This window comes from Vicugna pacos, chromosome 6 (genome assembly GCF_048564905.1).
Source record: "Vicugna pacos chromosome 6, VicPac4, whole genome shotgun sequence".
NCBI classification, from domain to species: domain Eukaryota; kingdom Metazoa; phylum Chordata; class Mammalia; order Artiodactyla; family Camelidae; genus Vicugna; species Vicugna pacos.
Genome location: NC_132992.1, coordinates 31522121 through 31547172, shown reverse-complemented (window position 1 = coordinate 31547172; position 25052 = coordinate 31522121). Strand labels below are relative to the sequence as shown.

Below are 25052 nucleotides of genomic sequence, written 5' to 3'. Positions count from 1 at the left end.
AAAAGTATATAATCATTTCAATAAATGCAGAAAAGACATTTGATAAAACCTGATACTCATTCATGTTTAAACTCCCAGCTAACTATGTAAAGAAGAAAGTTTCCTCATGTTCACAAAGGACATTTAGGAAAAGCCTACAGTTAACATCATACTTGATGGTGAAAGACTGAAAACTTTCCCCTACTATCAGGAACAATGCTACTCAAATCACTGCTACTAAAACTCTGTACTGGAAGACCTGGTCAGTACAATAAGGCAAGAAAAATAAATAAATGTCACACAGATTGGAAAAGGAATAAAACTGTCTTTTTTGCAGGTAACATCATCATAAATGTAAAACCCTAAGGAACCACCAGAACTTATAAGTGAATTTAGCGATGTCACAAGATACAAAGTTGATGTACAATTGACCTTTGAACAATGAGAAGATTAATCTTCATGTAATTTATAGCTGGGCCTCTGTACCTGTAGTTCCTCTGCAGTTTTGGGTTCAACCAACCATGTATTGCATAGTACTTAGTATTTACTACTGAAAAATATCCACTTATAAGTGGTCCCAAGCAGTTCAAATCCACATTGTTCAAGGACCAACTGTACATAAATTAATTGTATTTCTACACACTACCAATAAACAATTGAAAATTAAATTGACAATAACATCAACAAATATAGAATACTTAGGAACAAATTTAATTTAATATATGTTATTACAAATGAAGATGACTAATATTGCTGAGAAAAATTTAAGGAATCTAAATAAATAAATGGGTATATCATGTTCATGGATTGAGAGGTTGCATATCATTAAGATCTCAATTTTGATTTAAAGATTTAATGTACTCCTAGCCTAAGTTCTAACATTGTTCTTTGTAGACACGTACAACTTTGTATAAATATTTGTATGAAAATACAAAGGATCTGCAATACCAAAACAATTTTGAAAAAAAAAAATCTGAGGGCTCATGCTACATGACTTCAATATTAGTAAATATTGAAGCTTTATATTAATAAAGCCAGAGTAACCAACACAATGTTCTATTGATTTAAATATAGACATACAGGTCAATGGAACAGAATAAAGAATCCAAAAATAAATTCACACTTAAAGAGTCAACTGACTTTCACCAAAGGTACTGGAGTACCTCAATGGGGAAAAAAGACTTTTCAAATGGTGCTGGATCAACTAAATAGATTGAAAAAAATGAATCTCAACACTTATCTTTTATAATACATAACAAAGTAAACTTAAAATGGATCACAGACCTAAACTTTAAAGCTGAAACTATAAAACTTCTAGAAGAAATCAGATCTTTGGATGCTTGGTTGGGGGTAAAGCGATTGACCGGGAAGGGGCTGAAGAAAGTTTTGAGGGTGATAGAAATGTTCTATATCTTGTTTAGGGAGGTAGTTACATAGGGTAGCTTTGTCAAATATTATCAAACTGTACAATTTTTAAAAACTGTGTATTTTATGTGATTAATTTCTACCTCAATAAAGTTTATTTTACCTTAAGTTCTAATACATCTCCATCTTGATTTTGTCTAAATAAGTGCTACCAACCAAAAGTACAAAATAGACATAGAAATATATGAAAGAATCACTTTCAAAGTAAGAAAATTTAATTCAATATAAGTAAAGGCTTAGCTAAACACTTTGAAAATATATTTGAAAGCAACATTGAAACCACTATAATGTATAAAACAGATATGATGTACAGCTTTCCAGAGGCAACACCTACAGAACAGCACAAATCAAAAAGTAGTTCTCTCACAACTTGACCTGTTCCTGAAACTGAGTCTGTGCCCCCAAAGCATGTGTTTTACTAGTGAAACAAAAAGTCTGTTCAAATCTTTTCCAGATCTTTTTCTGTTCCACCATGATCTTTTCCCTATTTAAATAAGAGTTAATAAGTTCCTCTCTTTAATGCAGAAGTCTACCCTGCTCTGTGCCATTTAATCTGATGATTTTGATTCCTTACTTTGCTATCTCATTAAAGATATGACCATAATTATATCTGTAATTCCAAGCCCATCATGTGCAAAATTTCATGAAGAAACTTGTCTCTGTCTGAGATGCTTCATGGCACTTTTTACCTCCTCATTCCTCAAGGTGTAAATGAGGGGATTCAGCACAGGGGTGACCACCGTATAGAAGAGAGATACCACCTTGTCAATGGAGAAGCTGGTGTCTGGCCGAGTGTAGATGAAAATACATGGTCCAAAGAAGAGGGTAACCACCATGAAGTGGGCTGAGCAGGTAGACAAGGCTTTCCTGCGCCCTTCAGCTGACTGTTTTCTAAGAGAAACCAAGATGACCGTGTAGGAAGTGACCAAAGCCAGGAAACAGGCGAGGGAGATGGTTCCACTATTGGATACAATCAGCATTCCTGTGAGGTATGTATCTGTGCAGGCCAGCTTGATGACAGGAGGAACATCACAGAAGTAGCTGTCAATCATGTTGGGACCACAGTAAGGTAGACGGATGGTCAAGAAGGTCTGCACCAGTGAGTGAACAGTACCCCCCAACCAGAGAGCAAAGACAAGCTGTACACAGACCCTCATGCTCATCACATTGGGGTAGTGTAATGGAGCACAGATGGCTGCATAACGATCATAGGCCATAATGGTCAGCAGAAAGATCTCAGCACAGGCAAACAGATGTAGGAAGAAGAGCTGTGCAATGCAGTTGTCAAAGGAAATGGTCTTTCTCTCTAAAAGCAAACCCTCTAGCATCTTGGGCACAGTGACAGATGAGTGGCAGATGTCAACAAAGGACAGATTACTCAAGAAGAAATACATGGGTGTATGAAGACGTGGAGTAAAGACTATGATACCCATGATGAGAATGTTCCCCAAAAGGGTTAGCACGTACATGACTGAGAATGCCATGAAAAATAGTATCTGGAGCACCCAGTTATCAGTGAGTCCCAAGAAGACGAATTCAGTCACTCTTGTTTGGTTTAGAGCGTCCATTCAATGAGCTTCCAAAAGACCCTGGGGGAAAAAAACATGAAAGCTAATTTACCTTTAATATTGTATACTGGAACTAATTGCAGTGACTCTGCATTCCTGTCTGAGTTGCTTATTTATTATCAGAGCCTACAGAATATAAGAGCTTTAATATTTTAATCTACTAATAGATCAAAAGACTACTTTCTTTTTTTTAATCAAATAACAAAAAATTAGTTTTTACCGTAACACCATTAGGATCTGGTTTCACATTTCTTTTTTTTTTATTGCGTCATAGTCAGTTTAAAAAGTTGTGTCAATTTCCAGTGTAGAGCACAATTTTTCAGTTATACGTGAACATACATATATTCATTGTTGCATTCTTTTTCACTGTGAGCTACCACAAGATCTTGTATATATTCCCCTATGCTATACAGTATAATCCTGTCAGTATCTACAAATTTCGAACTCCCAGTCTGTCCCTTCCCACCCCACTCCTGCCTGGCAACCACAAGTTTGTATTCTATGTCTATGAGTCTGTTTCTGTTTTGTATTTATGTTCATTTGAAAAGACTATTTTCTTAATAAATGGAGGGTTGACAAATTAATCATGGAGATAATATGGGAGTATGATGCCCATATTCTACTATGAACACTGAAGAAAATTAGGAAAGAGGAGTACCTATTCTTTCTCATATATTAATAAGTTCCTCTTTTAGAAGTACTTGTAGCTTTTTAGCAAGGAGCTCAGTGGTGGAAATAAATTTTTTTAAAGCATCTATTCTGCCCAGGCTTTTCATCAAAACTCCCTGGCGCTCAGGAAATCATAGTGGTTGTGCTTTTTTGTAATACCAACAATGATTTGTCATGGAGTCTTTCCTAGAATAACAAAGGTTTGATGGAATATTACAAACAGAAGCTGTTAAAACCCACAAAGAAACCAGCAAGACTTGATGTTAAAAAGAACGATGAGTGAAAAGAACAAGAAAAATTACCAGCTATAGACATGCCTACCAGATGCTTTCTCACATCCTTCCCAGCTACCATCATCACCATAGCTTCACAGAGAGCTTGAGACTTGAAGAACTGAGAACCTCCACATACATATGTATTAATAGGGTACAAGTGCTGACTTTCAAGTCCTCCATTATGCCTCCCTTTGTTCACTTTCCAAGCCTCTACTTCATTCGCTTTCTTCTCTAGGTCTCCAATATCTTCCAACTCTAACTCACTGAACCTAGACTTCTGGTCTTTACTTCTCTTGATTCACCCTTATACCTTTGATGCCACATCCATCTTGACATCATACTTTTATGTACATTCTCATTAGGAAAGCCACATAGCTACATAATGGAAAATGGAATGGGAAGAATACCCATAATCCCATAACCTAACTTAATTGCTGTTATCATATTGTTGTTGTCTTTGTTTTAATTTTGTTGCAAACATATAATTCTACACTTTTATATTTTCCTGACACAAAATTTAAAGCTTCAAGTTAGTATCAGATCATATCTCATTAAGTATGCAAAAATAAATACTTTCTGTAATAAATGTTTGTTGAATGAGTTATTGGTCTTTGAGTAACAGATTTTGGAACCTGTTCAGGTACAGTTCTAATGGTAGTTGATGATTACAGTGGAATGGCAAGTAGGCTTAGCTCTTCTTTACTTGCCCGGAAGAAGGCAGAAGTATTGAAAAGGACAAATGCAAAATTCACAGAGAAAGAAAAAGATTAACAAATCCAGAGACCAACATCACAATGGTGAAACTAAATAGAAAACCAGTTACTACTGTCCAAATCAGGATGTGTTTTATTTTGCGTTTTAAAAAATATTTTGTTTTCTTTCCGTTTCATTTCAAAAGAAATTATGAAAGAAGTGGATGAAAGAATATTATTACAATTAGCTAAGTTCCCCCTGCATAGTTGGAAAAAATTGGTAAGTTTTATCACTTCTTTACTTGCATTTTGTGGGTATGCACATGCGCACATGGGACTGAGCAAGACCCAATCTCCATCACTTGTTTCATATGTTGCATAAGTGTGTGGTGTTTAGAAGTTTAATAGAAGGCCTTTTAACTTATGAGAACTATTTTAACCTTTCTTCTATCTCAGAATTCAATATAGTTTTTCAATGCATTGCTTTCTACAAAGGCACCGACCCCCCTGTCCCCCGCCACAAATACACACACCTCCAAGAGTCCTCAGAATGCATGGGGTTATGTCTTGTCACGTTTTAGAGTTTGCCTCAGTACCTGTTTCTTTTTCTAGTTATCAAAAGAGTAAAAGAATTACAGAGTTTGGGGATTGGGAGGAATCAAGATCATCATTTCCCTCTGCCTCTTTGTATTGGAATCTCTAGCACAGCTCCTAGCCAGGCACTACAAAGGTTCATAGAGTGAAAGTTGAGTATAATACAACCATCCGAAGAAAGAATGCGTCTCTTCTACAGGCAGATGGCCATTCAGTCTTTGCTTGTTTGTCTAAGCAAAAGAGTCCTTATTACCACCAGAGAAAGCCTATCTTTTCTGTGCTCTGAAAGTCAGCATATAGCTTAGATTTGGGCTATTCCGGAGAAGATATGGAAGACGACAGCTGAGGCATGATAGCTCTGCTCCCCTGGGCTTCCCTACCCAGTTTCACTCTCTGGGACGTAACTCACCATGACTATGTATCCCTGTAATGTGTGAAGGAGTGCTGTTGAGTGCTTTCTCTGTGTGCAGAGCAGGACACCACTGGTTCTCACCTTAAACAATCCTTACTTTTAAAACCACAGAGCAGCTTCTTTCTTAGAGGTTTCTTTTCCTGTTTTGATTAGTGACCAGAGAGATGATATTATAATATACTGTGAAGAAACAAATCTTTAAAAAACAATGCAATATACTGTGAAGAATAAAATCTTTGAAAAAGAAGCTTAGTATAATATATGAAAAGATTTAGGAGTTAGTCTAGCTCAGCTCTCTTTAGGCAACTGCTGAGTAGTGGAAAAATCTAAGGGCAGGGGAACTGGGACAGAGTTCCAATTCTGCCATGTAAAAGCAAGGCAAGCCACAAAACTTCTCTGAACCTTAACTACATTCCATTTTATTAGAGAAATAAAGCTGTCGAAGTTTAGTGTGTCCTTATGAACTTCCACCTTATCTTTTCTTTAGGGTTTAAGCCCTTGGCGTTCAACTGACAAGGCAGTTCTCTCACACAAGATCCTTCTCAGCAAGATCTTGGCAACTCAGGATTTTATAAATAAAATATAAAATATTTTTTAAAACCCAAAATAAAACACATTCTGATTTGGACAGTAGTAACTGGTTTTCTATTTAGTTTCACCATTGTGATGTTGGTCTCTGGATTTGTTAATCTTTTTCTTTCTCTGTGAATTTTGCATTTGTCCTTTTCAATACTTCTGCCTTCTTCCAGGCAAGTAAAGAAGAGCTAAGCCTACTTGCCATTCCACTGTAATCATCAACTACCATTAGAACTGTACCTGAACAGGTTCCAAAATCTGTTACTCAAAGACCAATAAGTCATTCAACAAATATTTATTATAGAAAGTGTTTATTTTTAATTAAAATAAATAAATTTCATACTTAATGAGATATGATCTGATACTAACTTGAAGCTTAAAATTTTGTGTCAGGAAAATATAAAATTGTTTTGATTGTGGTAATCATGTCACAACGGATATGTATATAAAAATCATCATATTGTCACTTTAAATATATGTAAAATTTTTATTTGTCAATTATAATTCAATAAAGCTGGGGGGAAAGTTTTTAGGGAGTTGTGTCAAATTAAACCCAGTTAGTCTTGAGGTCTATTGTTGTCCCACCGAACCAAAAAACATCAACCAGTGAAGACCTATTTTGTGAGTCAATATATTTAAAAATTCGGATTCTGCTTCTTTCTAGTCTTTTAACCAATTCATCTATCATATCTCTGGTACACAAGGGCAAGTCACTTGACTTTATTTTCATGATCTGGAAAGTAGGTAATAATTTTATTATTTTACTTACTGTGATGATTAATTTTTTGTGTCGACTCAGCTAAGCCATAGTACCCAGTCAAATACTGGTCTAGATGTTGTGAAGGTGTTTTTCAGATGTGATTAACATCTAAATCAGTAGGCTTTGAGTGAAACAGATTACCCTTTATAATGTAGGTAGGCCTAATACAACCAGTGGAAGACCTTAAAAGAAAAGATTAAGATCTCCAGAAGGAATTCAGCCTCTGGACTGTCCTTAAACTCACAACTGCAAGACTGACTCCTACCAGAATTCCAGCCTGCTGGCCTGCCCTGTAGACTTCAGATTTGTCAGGTCTCACAATCACATGAGCCAGTTCCTTAAAATTAATCTCTCTCTCCCTCTTTATATATATAGATAATTTATTTCAATCAGTAGATGATAGATAATAAATAGGGAGAAAGAGAGAGAGAGAGAGATCCTATTGGTTATGTTTCTTTGGAGAACACTAATTACCTTCCTTGCAATGATCTTAAAGGTGGGAATGTGATTTAAGTTTAGGAAAGTTTAGATATACAGGAAGACCACTGTTCAATTATCAGGAGTTAAACTTCTCTTGAAGATTATATTATCCACTCTCTTCCTCCCTCAACATCTGCCTTAAATAAGTAACAATAATCATTGTCACTTTATAAAAGTGAGGCAGAAAGAGAAGAGGAAAACTCAGGGTCATAAATCAAATCAATCAACCTAGTAGCTCTATTAAACTCTAGCTCTCCTTTAAAGGCCAAAGCAATATTCAATGAATAATCAGTAACTTTTATTTATAGACTTTTCTTGCTTGTTTAAAATAGATTTTCCACTGACATCAAACATCAAACACTTACCATCTACTCCTGTACCTTCTCTAATGATTCAATTCTCCTCTCATACCCTATTACAGAAGCCTAGGATGTTAAATCATAGAGCACAAAATTCTGCACAGGGAGAATTTCAGGCTTGACAGCTTTGAGATTTTTATCTACCTGATACAGGATTTTTGAAGTGATCATTGCACGCCTATAACTGAACTTGCCATCAATGGAAACTCAGGGGTATTATTAAAAGTTTTCCATTTCAGTGAATTTCCTGTTATTAGGCTAATTCATTTAACAACTTAATAAGTGGGCAATAAAACCAGCAGCCTTTAAATATGGAAGAGCTCCAAATCTTTGGCAATTAGCATAACATCAGTTTTACTTAGCCACGTACTAACCCCTGCAATACACACGAGGGATTCAAAGTCCACTGACAAGTGAAAGCTCACGCATGAGTACTAAGTAATTAGTATCAATCCATACACTCCCAAAATGACCAATAAGCAGCCTGGAACTTGGTTTCCAGAAATATCTGGCTCAGCACTTCCTCGTTTGTCTTTTCCATTGCTTGAGTAAAAGCTCAGAGAAAAAAAAAATCCATGCTTTATAGATTGCCTATGTGAGGTAACCTTTTTAAATACAGCAAGAATATCAAAATATTTTGTAACTAGCTAATTTTTAAATCCCCTTAAAAGAATTTTGACTATTCAAAGCAAAAATACAATATAATACAATACAATAGCCAAGATATGTTAACACCTAAGTGTCCACTAATGGATGAATGGATAAAGAACATGTGAGGTGTGTGTGTGTATATATATGTGTGTGTGTGTGTGTGTGTATGTATATGTATGTTCAATGAAATATTATTCAGCCATAAAAAGAATTAAATCTTGCCATTTGCAACAACATGGATGGACCCTGAGGGCACTGTTCTAAGTGAAGTTAGTGAGACAGAGATAGACAAATACAAAAATGATCCCACTTATATCTGGAACCTAACACACACTCTCATACACAGAACCAAGTTCACGGATACAAAGAATACATTGGTGGCTGCCAAAGGTGGAGAGTGGGTAAAATGCGAGAGGGGATCAAAAGTACAACTTCCAGTTAGAAAATAAATAAGCCATGGGATGTAATGTACAATATGCTGACTATAGCTAATACTATTACATTGCATATTTGAAAGTTGCTAAAAGAGTAAATCTTAAAAGTTCTTATCACAAGGAAAAAAATCTGTAACTGTGCATGGTGATGGGTGTTGACTTATTTTGGTGAAATTTTGCAATTTATACAAATGTCAAATCATTTAAGTGTTGTACACCTAAAACTAATATGTTGTATGTCAACTGTACCTCAAAAAATAGAAAAGAAAAGAAAATGGATGCATTTTATTGTTTGTAAATTGTACCTAAAAAAGTTTAATTTTCAAAACAATACAGTGTTCAAATTTAAAAGCAAACAGGAAAATAGATCTCAACACAGATCTCACAAGCTAAAAGGGGGAGTATCCACATCTTCTAACATTAACTCCCATGCTTAAAATTCCTTTCCAGTACTGATCTGTGATTGAAATTTCCTATTTATTATTGAAAATTTCCTATTTTTTTTTTGAAGCTGAGTAATCTTGCATAGAATATTAGAAACAGCCTCACTGAAAACAGACACTTTACATTAAATAAGAAATCTGTTTGCAGGCAGTATCAGCCACATTTATAAAATAGTACAATACACCCTGTGACCAAAACACAACATGAAAATTGCTCCTAGCGCTTGATAATCACAGAGTAGAAGTTTGCTACAGGAGACCAAAATAGAGGGTGAAAAGGAGGAAATTAAAGTGAGGAGGAAGACGGATTCTCTTGGCTCACTTTTGGTTTCAGGGCTGATTGGACAATCAGTCCAGTCTGTAACAGAGCCCATCTCCGTTGGTGGTGTGTTTGGCCTGGAAGAACCAGTTTCTGTGACTCACAGAGAGTGTGATGTCAACTTATGTATAATTTCAACAGTATTCACAGCATTGGGAAGATCCTTTTTGTTGGCAAACACTAATAAACAGTATCCCTGAATTCAACTTCTGCCAGCCTCATCAAGAGCTTTTCACAGGATTCACTGACACGGTTCCCGTTGTTACTCAACCACAAAGAGCAAATCATGCGAGTTCTGGGAAGCTGTAATCCCAGATGCTGAATCCTGTCCTGATCACCTGCATCCCACACAGTGACACTGATATTTTTCTCCTCTACAGTTTTCATAAAGTAGAAATAGTAGTTACTACCTCAGCAAGTTCCAATTTGTACAAGAGTTGTCTTTCCTCTAGGTCAACCGTGAAAATGTACATTTAGTGTTTATTTAAGAGACCCTTAAAGAGGTCAGCCAACACATCGGCCATGTTTGTAAATAGGGATACTCATCACTGGCCAGAGAAAATCTGATGGCTGCATTTGCTCTTTCTGATATTTCTGCTCTGAGCCCAGGCATTAATTTCTAGAATTGCCCCGTAATATCTGCTAAGGCACTAGGTTAGGAATGACCTGAGGAATTGGAGTGCTTTTCTTCACTGGTCATTATATGACAGTATGTCTTTCACAGGTTGACTATATTGGTCCAGGAACCTAAAAGGGGCGGAAATAGGAGTCTCCTCCTGTCATGAAGCCCAGTTCCCCAATTAGGTGATTCATCCTTCCTATTCCTGCACCTCAAGACCTGTGTAAAGACCCTGGTTTCTAGGGATGGAGGAGGAAAGCTTCTACCAAAGGACAAAGTTGAAGCTCCTCTAAACCTGAAACTATAACTGATTTCTGATCATTTTGGGCTCCTCGTGCCAATAAACCAGTAGGCAAAGAAAAGTGAAATTATACTAGCAAAGACTTCCTGTCCTGCCAAGATCAAGTAGCCCCATTCCCCCTAGATTCTCCCTCTTACAACTAATGAGCCCTAGACATAAAACACAAATAGAATAGAAAGTGTCTGGAAGGTGAAAAGAAGAAGGTGGGCTGCCCAGGGACCTCAGAATTTGGAGAATAACACTACCAGTGCAACTCCTGGGTTTCCTTATTGCCTCGCATACATGCCAGACGGGACCTTGCAGAACCCTCCAACCCAGAGCCACCAACAGGCACAAACCAAAAAAAAATGCTCCAAGAAAAGTCAGTTCCTCCTAGCCAGAGGACAGGGAAAAGTGTAGTGGCCTAACAACAGAAAATACTTTGGGTGGAAGACTCCAGCCGAACAATGGGCGAACCACGCTTCCAAGTCTCAGCCAGTGATAAGGGAAATTGATCTCCCACTCCACTCTCCTTCCTCATGGAAGCAGGTGATGCACCCTGATGTCGCCACCTTGTGGTGTCAGCAGGATGAGCGGGAAGCTGGTCTTCCATATCCAACCTGACAGAAGCAGGTAGTGCTCTCATTCCTTGGCCAGGTAGCATCCATCAAGTCCAGCAATGAGCTGAGCCCCCACCGCCACCTGGCAACAATGATGTGGGATGAGATGGTGTGAACTGGGGTGATCAGATGCAGCGTCCCCCCTACCCCAGTGTCAGCAGTGTCCAGCGAGGAGCTGAACCTCCACACCCACCCGGCAGCAGTGTAACTGAACAGGCTGGTGGGAGACAGGGCTAATCGGAACTCCTGTTCTCACCCCAGGTATCAGCAAGGCCCAGTGGGGAGCCCCTGCTTAACTCACAAAAGATACACACCCAGGAAATAGAACTTCTCACTGTTGTGGTTGTCTTTGTGTTTTGATGCAGCTGAAAAGGCCTCACGGTCACTGTGTCTATCACAGCACAGAGATAAGAGGCAGAGTCTTCTGTACGGAGCTCCTTCAAAAGGAGGTAACTGTGTGCATCAGAGCGACTAAGGAAAGAAGAAAAACGACCTCTTCTCTCCCAACCATCCAGAACATTGTAGGAGAGAAACACCGGTGCTCCGCCATCATGTTGCTGATACCAGGACAGCCCGTTGAAACTAGACGTCTGGTACGTGCAGTTGACCTGGACAAACTCTCCTTCCATAGCCATCAAGTCTGTGGGCTGCTGAACGCCTTGTCCCACAGTGCCTGTGAGAAGACACATGACCATTACCATGACTGCACTCCTAGAAACCACATCTTTATTAAAAAGGATCGTTTCCATGTGGTCACAAAAAACTACCATTGAGGGAGGAGCTCCTTAGATAGAAATAAACGGTGGTAGAATGAGGAGGAGGAGGATGAGGACAGGAGCAAGGACAATTAGCATCACATGGGGAAAATATATACAAGGAAAGACTCTCACTACAAATATCAGATGTTGCAATCATTTTAGCTGGAAGAGAATTATTTTTAAAGTTCCTGGCAACATTTGGTAATAACTTAAGACTCACCTCCCACTGTCAGGGAAACATAAAGAAGGAAAAATCCCCACATCTGCTATAGGACACCAAGAGCCAGAAACTGCATCCTCGGTGTCTGAGCCACCGGGGCCAGCAGAAGGTAGACGCCCTCCCTGTGGCTGAGAGAGGAAGTCTCAGTCTGGATGCAAAGCCCAGAAGAAACACAGGGGAGGAGCTCCTTTCTTGAAGGGGTGACTTTAAGCTTCCACAGGAGCAGCCATGGGTTCCTTTACAGGACTGTCTTCACATGAACATTTTCTACTGATGAATCCACAGGTTTTGATCCATATGATTCTGTGAACACTGAACAATTGAAATGTGTGTAAAGAACAGAGATGACAAATGGGAAGAATCACATATGGCAAAGGCAGAAGGGGTCAATTTGACAATACTAAGAGTCTGTGTTTCTCAAGGCATGGGAAAATGAAAACAGGACTGTGTCTGTATGTGTGTGTGTCTGGTGGTGGTGGTGGCGATGGTGGTGATATTTGTGACAGTACAAAAGAGATAGAAAAGTTTTTCTACTATCTAAATTTATCTCCCGACAGGCAATCAGATATTTTGAAAAGTTCTAAAGAAATACAATATATCTGTCTATACATTTGTATGAATACAGAGGAAGAAATGGCAAAGCAAAGGAAACTATTCACTTTAATTACTTCAGAAGGTTGGGATTAAAAGTAAATGGTTAGAATATTAGCCTTTTCTTATACATTTCTGTTTTGTTTGACTTGTAATTTTTATCTAATACAGTGAGAACTTGAAAGAAAGAAATGCAAGGAGAAAGAGAAGACTAGAACGGAAGGAAAAGGGGAGGGAGGGAGGAAGGAAGAAAGGAGAAAGATTTGAGAGAGAGAAGAAAAGACAGAAAGACAAAAAAGAGAGAGGAAGGGAGGGAGGTAGAGAGAGAAGTGGGGAGGGAGGGAGGAAGAAAGAAAGGGGAAAAGCTATATTTCAAACTATTTCCAGGGGGAGGGTATAGCTCAGTGGTAGAGTGCATTCTTATCATGCACGAGGTCCCAGGTTCAATCCCCAGTGCCTCCATTAAAATAAATAAATAAATCTAATTACCTCCCCTCCCAAAAAATTTTGTTTTAATATTTAAAAGAAGAAAACAATTTCCCAATTCTCACAAAAGAAAATCATCTCTTCTGACACACAGTTGTCCCAAGTAATGTACCCCTTACATACAGTATCTTTGCCAGAGGATTTTATATTTCTCATGAGCCTCCTGGATTTATGATTTTTACTCTGTGTAGCAGACACAGCAGTTGGCTCTAGTAAAGATAATACTGTCATCTTGTGGCCAGATGTAGCACTGCAACTTCACACACACACACACACACACACACACACACACACACACACACACACGTTAAACATCTTCTCAGTAATTTAGAATTAAAGGAATCTTAGAAATCATCCAGCCTTTGTCCAGCTCTGTCATTTTACAGTGGACGCTCCTGAAGCTTGTATCACACCCTAGGCTTCATTTCTTCATTTCTAGTCAGTTCCTCAGTATACTCAGTTTAACATTAATCTTCGTAAAACAAATAAATGAATACCCAAAACTGCCTATCCCTGAACATGCATGTGAGAATCAACTTAATATTAAATCAACTCCTGGTAACTTTAAATTTGATGTTCATATTTCAAAAAGCACAGCTTTTTTTTCCTGCCCACAGCATTTAATATGTGTGGCAGTTTCTCCTATTCATTCTTTCAAAACTATTTATTGAGAACCTTGTATATGCCAGGCAGCGTGCCAGTGCTGGGGATCCCTTGTGAGCAAAACCCTCTCTGCTCAAGGAGCCTACATTCTAGTGAAGAAAGACAAACAATAAACAAGTAAAAGAGTAACTATCGTAAGTCAGATGGTGCCAAGTGCTCCTGAGAAAAATAAAACAGGGGTAAGGGAGGGTCAAGCAAGCCCTCAATGATGAGGTGACGTATGTATAGAAACCAGAAGAGATGATGGAGGAGCCTGATGGGTAAAGGGAGAGAATGTGATCAGCTGAGAACTCGTAACACCTCTAAGAAACTGTATGTCATCCAAGACTACACTGTGGGGTTATTCCCCACAGCCCCCTTTCCAGAGATCTACCAGGAACATTTTCTGCTCTCTCTCTTTCTCAAAACAAAATAATGAGGATTTGGGGAGCGAAGATCTCATTAGGGAAATACTTCAGAGTAGTAAATTCCTCGGAGGTTAGAATTTTTCTTCAAATCTCTAGACAGTGCTGTTTTTTTTCCCTCTTATTCAGAGCAAGAGACAACAGCTGATGAAAACCAATATAAAATACAACTCAAGAGATACAGAAGTCACACTTGTCAAAGAGCCCTGAAAGACAGGTGCTCTCAAAGGTCCTAAATATTTATTTGCCAGGCAAAACTCCTGAAAGAATCCTAAAGCTTTCCAAAAGACAGATGGGAGCCCTTTACATGGGCTAGACTGAATCTCCAAAGGACATCGCTCTACATGCTGGACCATTCCACTTGAGGACAGCAAGCCTCCACGATTTTGCAGCTTTTGTATGTGCGAGTCTAAGAGAGTAGACAAGCAGTCCTGAAACCAGCTCCGTTCAGACTAAGACCACAAACTAACTTTGGAACTTTAAGGTTTTCTGTTATTTTTCCCAAAAATGTTCATTTCATTAGTCACTTCTCCATATTCTTCCTCAACTCTTTCTCAAACTGCTAGAATTAAGTTCTTCTTTCCAAACTTAGGGAATTTTGTTGGAGGTTGGAAAAAAATGGTTCAAAAGAAAATGCTTTTTTTTTCCTCTCTGTCTCTCGCTCAGGCAGTGATAAAGTCATAGAGGTTGTGAAGAAAATCCTTTAGTAATTGCACAAACACAGACAAAACAGACTCTTAGCCTTACCTTTCTCCAGTGAAGAGGGCACAAAGTACCTTTCCTTAGGCAAGACTTTTAAACCTTTGGTAGAAGGACAAGAATCTCTTCTTCTGAAAAGAGCTGAACTATCTCTAGGTCATCCCAAACTCTACCCATTTCCCCAACTCTACCCATTTCCCCTACTCTGCCCTCGCTCTACCAGGATGTCCAACTATTGAGTGAATGATGAAGGAAGGGGAATCTTCTTTCCAGCAACAGTTTTGGAGTGGGTCTTGTCCCAAGGGTAAGTATAGAAGTCTTTTAATCCTCTATGTTTGATACAACACTGGATCAGTCTTCATTCCTCCTCTTGAGGATTTCATAATTGTTCCCAATGGCCCAGGTCTCAAACTTCACCATAGAAATCCAAAGTTTCAAATAGCTGCCCTCCTCTGAGAACTAAAATTGTTCTTAATTTTCTTGATACTCTTTAAATCTGCCACTTCCTTTACTTTGAATATCCTAAGTTTCCACAGCTGAAAAACAGGAGCAGACCTAAAACAAAATGACACATAAAGCTACCAGAAGAGGGAATAGCAGGGAGCAGGGAGGAGAGGGTGGCCAGGCTGCTCTCTCTCAAGAGATCTAATCCTTTATCAAACACATCCCTGTTTCTCCAAAATTCCACCTTCTAGAAACCTACTCTGCCCATCTCTGCACCACAGATTGCTTTCCTATGCAACCCTGAACACTACACCCCACGTCAAAACCACCATCCTGTCCTCAATCTGCCTGGAAAAATTACCTGCCCTCAAATCCACCAGCTGTAACCCACCTTGGTTTCCTGGTCTAACCAGGCAGGACACCCAGAAGCTAGAAGGTAAAAAAGAGCTTTCTTCCAACAGGGCATCTGGTAGAAGTGGAACCACATGTATGCATAACAAATGGGAAAAATCAGACTTTTCCATTTATCCAGCAGAGAAATGAGGGAGAATCTTTTAACTATACATCAGTATGCATTGTGGAAATCCTCCAAATAATTCCCCCTGTGATACAGTTCTATCTGACTTGATAAATTGACTTTCATAAAACATTTCAGGAATATATCATTTGCCTAAGTGGAAACACACTGATATTATATGTCCATATTAATAAAAAAATTTACTTTGGCTCATTATTAGTATTTTATACATAACCTTAATCCAACTCTTTCTATGTCTTCTCTATATTCTAGCCAAAGAAATAAGAACCAGTTTTCCCATTCATTTTCAAATAAATCAAGGTGTCTTCCTGAAACTCAGGCAGTAAAAATCTGATTTCTTATTTCTCTGTGGGTAGAGGGCATGCTTAGTATTTTCACGGATCCTGAAGAACAAGGTATATTAAGTCTTATTGTTACTATTAATAGCTCTTAACTGTTAATATGTGAATCAAGTTATTTTAGAAAATAACCAAGATAAAATCTCTTGGTGAATTTTCTGATGGAGATTAAGTGGTTAAATCTATTAATACTCACATATAATTTATAATTAATCTGCTAACATTTTAAATGCTTCCTGAAAATAGACATTTCAGGGACAACGTTACTTTATTGCTAAATGACACGTGACAGCATCTCAAACCCTAGTGTGGGAAGGAAAATCTTTTTCAAATAGCCTGCCTATTCAACAAAAGGAGTGAAACAAATGCATTTCATCCTCCTATTTTTTCTTATCGTATGGACTAGGTACTTCAAATTCTTTCAAGGTCTTTAGAGAGAGTTACTGTATGGTAGACTGCAATAGACAGTAGGTCCTGGAACAATACAGGTTTGAATTGTGCAGATCCACTATATACATGGAATTTTTCAATATAATACTTGTATTTTCAGTTTACAGAGATTTAAATTAACTAAGTAAAGAGGAAAGTTTGTGTTTCATTAGCGATCACAAAATGGGGAATTAAAATAACTAGGGTTTGAGTCCTAATTCTATACAGAGTGTTTCAGCTTCCTGCCCTTTGGTGACACGTTTATCAGTTCCTTTTCTTTTGAGACAGAGGTAGTAATACTTGGTATTTTTTACTCCACTGGGGTTGGTGCCTATAACCCCCATGTTGTTCAAGGGTCAACTATATATATATATATACACACACACACACACACACATATATATATATATACACACACACACACACACACATACATACATAATTACAAAATAAAGATCAAATCCTGCATTAATCAATGCTTTTATAATAAACAATAACAATTCCTCTGAAACACCTTCCCAAAAAACCCAATCCTAAACCAATGAACCACATAAATCAACCAATAAATGTAAATGATATCCTGGAGCAATAAAAAAAATGTGAAAGTTCCTTGGAGTTTGTTATGATGAAACTAGACCTAAAATGCATAAGAATGAGATGGTCCCTTGCGAGCCAGGTGGGCCCAAGAGTTGGGCAAATAAGATTAAGCAGAGAAAGAAACACTGTATCTTATCAGTAGGATTTGGCAGCATTCATTCAATCAGCCATTCAGTTATTCAGAAGATAATGATCACCTTTACTGTGCTAGAGGAGATGACTCATGGAAGAGACGATTATATCGCCACTAAACAATAGTAATACAACGTGATACTTGCTCTGAAAAGAGCAAGCATGGTTCTCGGGGACCAGGAAAGCCTTCTTGAAGATGAGGATCTCCAAACACAGTCCTGAAGGGAAAATGGGCATTACCTAAGTGAAGGGAACAGAGAAGGGAGCATGTATATAGGTTCCAAGCTGGAGCATTGAACTGAGTGCCCTGAGGAATTCTGTGCATCTGAACGTTAAGAAGGAATTACAGTGGGTACGACGGAGTGGCAAATAAGGACCAGAAAATGAATGTTTTTGCATGGTATGGTAAGAAGATGGAATTTCAGCTGAGGGCAGAGGAGGCATGGCAATGACAGTAAGTGGAGGAAAAAGTAGATGTGGGAATTGTTGGGTATGCATTCCACACTGCTCTGTCTCAACCTTAGCCCCTCTTTGGTGAACACCCTTTTTGGTTGGAGTTAATGGTACTTACCTGTCATTCATACATTCTCCTGTTCCTTGATCTGCCAATTCTGCTTCTCAGTATCTCTCAGTAGATAAGAGTTTCCATCCATTTAGAACACTAACCAGCCTGTGGGCAGTTTCTCTTATCAAGTAAACCAAAATAACTAATGGCAACAACTTCTTCTTTTAGAAAGAAAAAAATCAATGGTATTCAGTTTATCTCATAACCCTCAGGCATTAATAATGATTCTTAATGATCAGGCAAAAACATTCTGTCTCCACCTCCCTGTGTTATTTCCCTTGTCTGACGTCATCATTCATCTTAGCAGACTACAGAAAGACATGGGAAGGACCAAAAACACATCCCTGGACACTACGGTCACAGATTTCATTCTCCTGGGCTTGTCTCACCCCCCAAGTCTGAGGATCCTCCTCTTCCTGCTCTTCTTCATCATTTACATCCTGACTCAGCTGGGGAATCTGCTCATTTTGCTCACCGTGTGGGCTGACCCAAAGCTTCATGCTCGCCCCATGTACATTCTTCTGGGCGTGCTCTCATTCCTGGACATGTGGCTCTCCTCAGTCATCGTTCCTCGGCTAATATTGGATTTTACTCCCACCAGCAAGAGAATCCCATTTGGTGGCTGTGTGGCTCAGTTGTATTTCTTTCACTTTCTGGGCAGCACTCAGTGTTTCCTCTACACCTTGATGGCCTATGACAGGTACCTGGCAATATGCCAGCCCCTGCGCTACCCCGTGCTCATGAATGGGAGGTTATGCACCATCCTTGTGGCTGGAGCTTGGGTGTCTGGCTCCATCCATGGGTCTATCCAGGTCACCTTGACCTTCCGACTGCCCTACTGTGGGCCTAACCAGGTGGATTACTTTATCTGTGACATCCCTGCAGTATTGAGACTGGCCTGTGCTGACACCACCGTCAATGAGCTTGTGACTTTTGTGGACATTGGGGTAGTGGCTGCCAGTTGCTTCCTGCTAATTCTGCTCTCCTATGCCAACATAGTCCATGCCATCCTGCAGATACGCACTGCGGATGGGCGGCGCCGAGCCTTCTCCACCTGTGGCTCCCACCTAACTGTGGTCACAGTCTACTATGTCCCCTGTATCTTCATCTACCTCAGGCCAGGCTCCAAGAGTCCCCTGGATGGGGCCGTGGCTGTGTTTTACACAGTTGTCACTCCGTTACTGAACCCCATCATCTATACCCTGAGGAACCAGGAAGTGAAGTCTGCTCTGAAGAGAACAGCAGCAGGCAGAGGGGCTGGGGGTGCAAATAAGTAACTACAGGCTCAGGGAACACCTGCCCACCACCTCTACCACTCTCTTCAGGTACTGCTGCATGTGGAAAACATTCAAAAATAGGTATTCATTTAAGCTGAATTGAATATAACTCTATTAGGAAGAAGCTTTAACTTCAATAAATTATCCAGTACTATTTTACACTTCCTCTGGGCGAAAGCACATTCTACACAAAGGTTGAATATGAGGAATAAATGCTCTACCTGGGAGGAGAAGTTTACTCAAGGAAACTTTGGGAAGACCCAGCATAATGCTGCCCTTCACCCTTCATCCACTTTCTTCACCCCTAATTTCCCAAGCCTCTAGGCATTCATGATTTCTTTGCTCACATCAAGGCAAATCCATCCTCCCAAGTACTTGGTGTGAATCTCTGTGTGGATTGTCTGTTTCCTCCCAGCCGCTCACCCTCCCTCATGCAGTAATTCATCAAATTTTGTTCACTCTGCTTCAGGAACTTCTCTCTGGCTTACTAAGTTGTTTCCTTGTCATCCCCAACCTCCTCCATACTGCTACCAGAGTTTTCTTTCTGAAATGTAGAACTAAATATGTCATTCCTCTACTTATGAGTAATCACTGGCTCTCCACAGCATATGGATATAGCCAGACCTCTTGGCTTGGAATTTAAAAGCCCTCACAATCTGGTTTTAACATACTTCATCTCCCAAGATCGCTCTACCTCCCTCTTATCTCCTAGCCCCATTAATTTACCTGCTATTCTTCAAGCATCCTCTATGCAGTTAGCCCTCCATACCCAAGTGGGTTGAATCTGTGGATGCAAAACCTGCAGATATGGAGGCCAGCTCTATTCATAGCACTACCCCATTTTATATAAGGGACTGAACATTGGCAGGTTTTGGTATGCAGGGGAATCCTGGAACCAACCGTCTATGGACACTAGGGACGATTGGACTTTCCTATTTCTGAGCCTTTATTTAAGGTATTCCTGTATCAGAAATATTCTTATTTTCACCTCACTCCAGTCGGTTTGGCCATCATAAAAAGTCTACAAATAATAAATGCTGGAGAGGGTGTGGCAAAAAGGGAACCCTCCTACATTGTTGGTGGGAATGTAGTTTGGTGCAGCCATTATGGAAAACAGTATGGAGATTTATTTAAAAATGAAAAATGGATATGATCCAGCAATCCCACTCCTGGGCATATATCCAGAGGAAACTCTATTTCAAAAAGATACATGCACCCCAATGTTCATAGCAGCACTGTTTACAACAGCCAAGACATGGAAGCAACCCTAAATGTCCATCAAAAGATGACTGGATAAAGAAGTTATGGCATATATACAATGGAATACTACTCAGACATAAAAAAGAATAAAATAATGCTATTTGCAGCAACATGGATGGACCTGAATACTGTCATACTAAGTGAAGTAAGCCATGAAGAGAATGAAAAATACCATATGATATCACTTATATGTGGAATCTTTTAAAATGACACTAATGAACTTGGTGTAGCCACTATGGTGAAACAGTACGGAGGTTTCTTAAAAAACTAAAAATAGTTATAGTATGATACAGCAAACTCAATCCTGGGCTATATCCAGAAACTAATTCAAAAAATACATGAACCCCAAGGTTCATAGCAGGACTTTTTACAATAGCCAAGACATGGAAGCAGCCTAAATGTCCATCAACACATGACTGGATAAAGAAAATATGATAGATATAGATATAGATAGATATATAGATATATAGGTATATATTACTCAGCCATAAAAAGGAATGAAATAATGTCATTTGCAGCAACATGGTTAGACCTACAGATTACCATACAAAGTGAAGTTAGTCAGAGAGAGACAGATATCATAGGTTATCTCTTATATGCAGAATCTGAAAAATGACACAAATGAACTTATTTACAAAACAGAAAGAGACTCACAGACATAGAAAACAAACTTATGGTTACCAGGGGAGAAAGGGGAAAGGAGGGATAAATTGTGAGTTCGGGATTTGCAGATACAAACTATTATATATAAAACAGATAAACAACAAGGTCCTACTGGATAGCACAAGGAAGTATATTCAATGGCCTGTAGTAATCTGTAATGAAAAAGAATATATAGTCTAACTGAATCACTATGCTGTACACCAGAAACTAACCCAACATTGTAATTCAACTATACTTCTATTTTTCAAAACTTATATGTCAATTATACTTCAATGTTTAAAAAATCACTGTCCAAAGAGCATAACAAGGTATTGTAGATGATAGTTGGATTGGATGACCTTTAATGTTCCTCTAACCCTGAGATTCTGTGTTTCTCCTAGTCTGTGTGGCTTTATCTTAGCACCTTAGTAATTAAGAAATACAAGTTTCATTAAATGTGAACGTACTAATATGAAAACATCTTTTGACCAGTAACAACCACATTAGCTTTCCTTTCTTTTTTTCCAAATTTGTTTTTTAAAGAGAAAAGAAATCACAGATGTGAAATCATCAACAAACCCTTTTAAGCTCCAAACCCTTTGTCCCACCTGATGTTACAAAATTGGAACAAGTTAGAAACTAAAGGAGTTTTCCAGGAAATAAACCATGGATGTTGGTCTTGTCTTTTCACAGGGGTACTATTACAGTATTCCCCAAGCTAAAGGTCTCACACGCTGTAACTGACTTGGGGAAAATAAGAGAAGTAACAGAACACAAGAGACCAACTTTAGCAGTTACCTTCAGTGAGAGAAGCAACTCTTCCTGAGGAAACTGGAAGAGGAAATCTACATATAAGCAGGCAAATAACAAGTCAAGTTTCAGCACTTTGATCCTTCATTTTGATCCAGCCAGAAATGACTAACTGAGTCTTCTGCCATAAGCTCTTCACAATAACTACTGCTGGCTCTGCAGGAGCCAAAATCATTGAAATCTCTCTAGGATCAGGATTTATATCCCTTCTCTCAGATTATGAAAGGATTTTCTGTGGATGCTGACACCTCCAGGAGAAGGTGATTCTCTCTCCCCCCAGTAGCACCTGCCCTTGTCCTATCCAATTTTCCAGAATTAAATGTCACCTACAGAACTTGATCACTGAGGTGGAGAGGTGCTGAAAAGAGAGGAAGATATTCCCAAACATAGATCATCACAGAGTAAGTTTCAGACATAGATAAATATTGAGTCTGAACATTGTGCAAGGGATTTCTCCATCTAAGTCACTCTATCTCTCAATGTCTTTCCTTGCTTCATTAGTCAATATATTTCTCTTTCTTCTCTCACAGAAATTTTCTTTACTGCTCTGGTAAGTCCAACTATGCAGCCTTTTTGTATCAGATGACACTATTTCCCCAAACCTTCCATTGGCTACATCTATCTCCAAAGTACCCTTCTTTAGAGGTTCATTCAACCTCTGATTCTGCCTAGATTCAACCCGAGAATATAAGAGCATCTCCGAGTTCTCTGGTGGTTCCATCTTTGCTCCTTGCTGTTTAGTCCTTGTCAGATCCCTTCTCCACCTCTAAGACAGGTACTCTGACCAAAATTTGAAGGATGGATGTGAGCAAAACTATAATCTGACTTCTGTGTTAGTGAATAGTTTAAACAGACAGTTTAAACTCATTGCTAATAAGAGTGTTATATTTTAATGGAAACTTTTATTTTCATTTCTCAGACTTAGCAACTCAAATTTTTCTCATCTCATTGTATAGATGCATATATTCATTCCAATGTACTCCTCTTTAGATTATTTTCAGTGCTATGAGTCTTATTGTACAATTCAGAAAATGGCAATAGATTTTATCTGTTTTCCAAGTATTTGAAATGCTTATAAATTTAAAAAATTGTGCTTTGAGTTGATTCTCAAAAAATAATGAATTTTTTTAAAGTTTTCTTCACAGCCATTTGAGACATGGTTGACTAGAGTTAGATATGTAATTTGGGACCAAAATTAAGCAATGGGGTCAAGTCTGCGCCCTTTGTCTCATTTAAAAAAAAGATTACTATCCCCTGGGCAAATCAGCCACTAACAATTTTTTAGTGATCAGCATTATAGATTATATTATAGACATTTTGTGGTCCACTAATGATTCCCATATCTTTTTCAAATATGTTTGTACTAGATGACCTTTTATATTTTATATCAGGCACAATTGAAAAACACATGACATCAATTATCTTCACAATCTAAGTCTCTGTAAAATGAAAACACTGCTAAACGCCACAGGCAATGGTCTACTTCTTTTAAGAATTGTTCCATGGGTTAGAATGCCAGATAGTGAAAGGAGATGGACAACTGCACAGATTCATGGTAATAACACTTGACCCTTGTTTGATTTTAGAACTTGCACTTAATTCTACTCCATCTAGGTTTAGAAATAGAGGAGCAACACCGGATTAGAATCTTTGACAGAATGAATCATCAAACTCTTAAAATTGTTACTTAGATTCACAAAGCTCTGACCTTGGGACACTAAGGAATAATAGTGCCAGTGAATTTTTTTAAACTCCTAATGATTTAGCAATCTGGAATAACATAATTTGATAAATTATTTTGGCTTATTTTGGGGAAGGAATGTTAAGTGAAATGTAGAAGAGTACTAGACTGGAAACCATAAAACTTGGTTGTAGTCCATAGTTAGCACTATACAGCTGTGGGGCTCCTTTGTCATTTAACTCCTCTAAGGATCATGAGAACACCACACAGATAAAAAACACCATCATTATTCTGTGAGTTCATATCACCCTAGTCCATTGAGGTTTCATCAGTGCCATATTTTTTTTCCTTTGTGCCGTGTTCCTCTCTCTCTCTCTCACTCTCCCTTCCCTCCTCCTCCTCCCTTCACTCTCTCCTCCACTCTTCTTCCCACCCCTCACTTCTTTCTTTCTCTCCAGCTCTGTTATTGAAATGCTTTAAGGCATCTTGGACCCACATCTGGTGTATTAGTGAATCACAGTAAGCAGAGGGGTATTCACTCGATACCAAGTTCATGCTTGGAGATCTATGATAATGGCAGTGGCACAGGGAAGGAGGTCATGACAGATCAGAGGAAGAAGGAAGTTGTCTTCTTAAGCTTTGTGACTGAATGAGGAAGAAAAATTGTTAGAGAAGCAAAGAGTAAAACTTTGTTACAACTGGAATGAAATCATATCTAATAAAGACAATATTACAAACAGGGCTACATCCCTTCCCCCCCATTAAGATGGCTCTAAAATATAAGGGTAAGATTAGGAAATACAATTCGTTCTGACTGAGTAAAACAAGAATCAGCATAGTGTGTGGACTGGAATTCTCTATCTACAGGAAATTTCCCAAAAGAAATAATAGCTCCTAGAGAATAATTCAGAGAATGGATAATTTTCTCTAATGCAAACAAGAAAATTGTGTAGAAAACAAATGAGGGGGAAATGACTAGAGAACTCTATAAAGTTAGAAAAGTGTGTTGAAAAGAAGGGAGCCATTGGAAATAATAAAGGCAATCTAAAAGAGGTATAGGCTCAGGAAGAAAATAATTAGAGTGAATGTATCCTCACTACAGCCCTGAATAAAATGGTATTGTATCTGAAGGGAAGATTAAAGTATTCCCTTAGGTAAAGGGACTGTAATTTACCACATTAATTCATTGAGACCTGTTGCAGTGTAAATTAAGTGTGCACATCAAATTCCCTTTGCTCTGATTCAAAACTTAAAAATATACATCTGATTCCTAACTTGATTTCCAGGGGCCCTGATATTACTAAGTCGTTGCCCTGAATGGTAAGTGCACCATTTCAGTCATGGAAGAGAGATCTCCCACTAT

At 38.5% G+C, this 25052-nt stretch overlaps 2 protein-coding genes across 2 annotated transcripts; one reads left to right on the top strand and one right to left on the bottom strand.

Annotated features, from left to right (window-relative positions):
• Nucleotides 1-2037: 2037 nt before the first annotated feature.
• On the bottom strand, nt 2038-2972 carry OR4E2 (olfactory receptor family 4 subfamily E member 2). The gene has a single exon (XM_006218725.2). It carries the CDS (start codon nt 2970-2972, stop codon nt 2046-2048), a length of 927 nt encoding a protein of 308 aa, XP_006218787.2. The 3' UTR covers nt 2038-2045.
• Nucleotides 2973-18249: 15277 nt separating this feature from the next.
• On the top strand, nt 18250-19359 carry OR10G2 (olfactory receptor family 10 subfamily G member 2). Its single transcript, XM_006218724.2, has one exon. The coding sequence runs from the start codon at nt 18340-18342 to the stop codon at nt 19294-19296; it is 957 nt and encodes a 318-aa protein (XP_006218786.2). The 5' UTR covers nt 18250-18339; the 3' UTR covers nt 19297-19359.
• The last annotated feature ends 5693 nt before the right edge of the window (nt 19360-25052 follow it).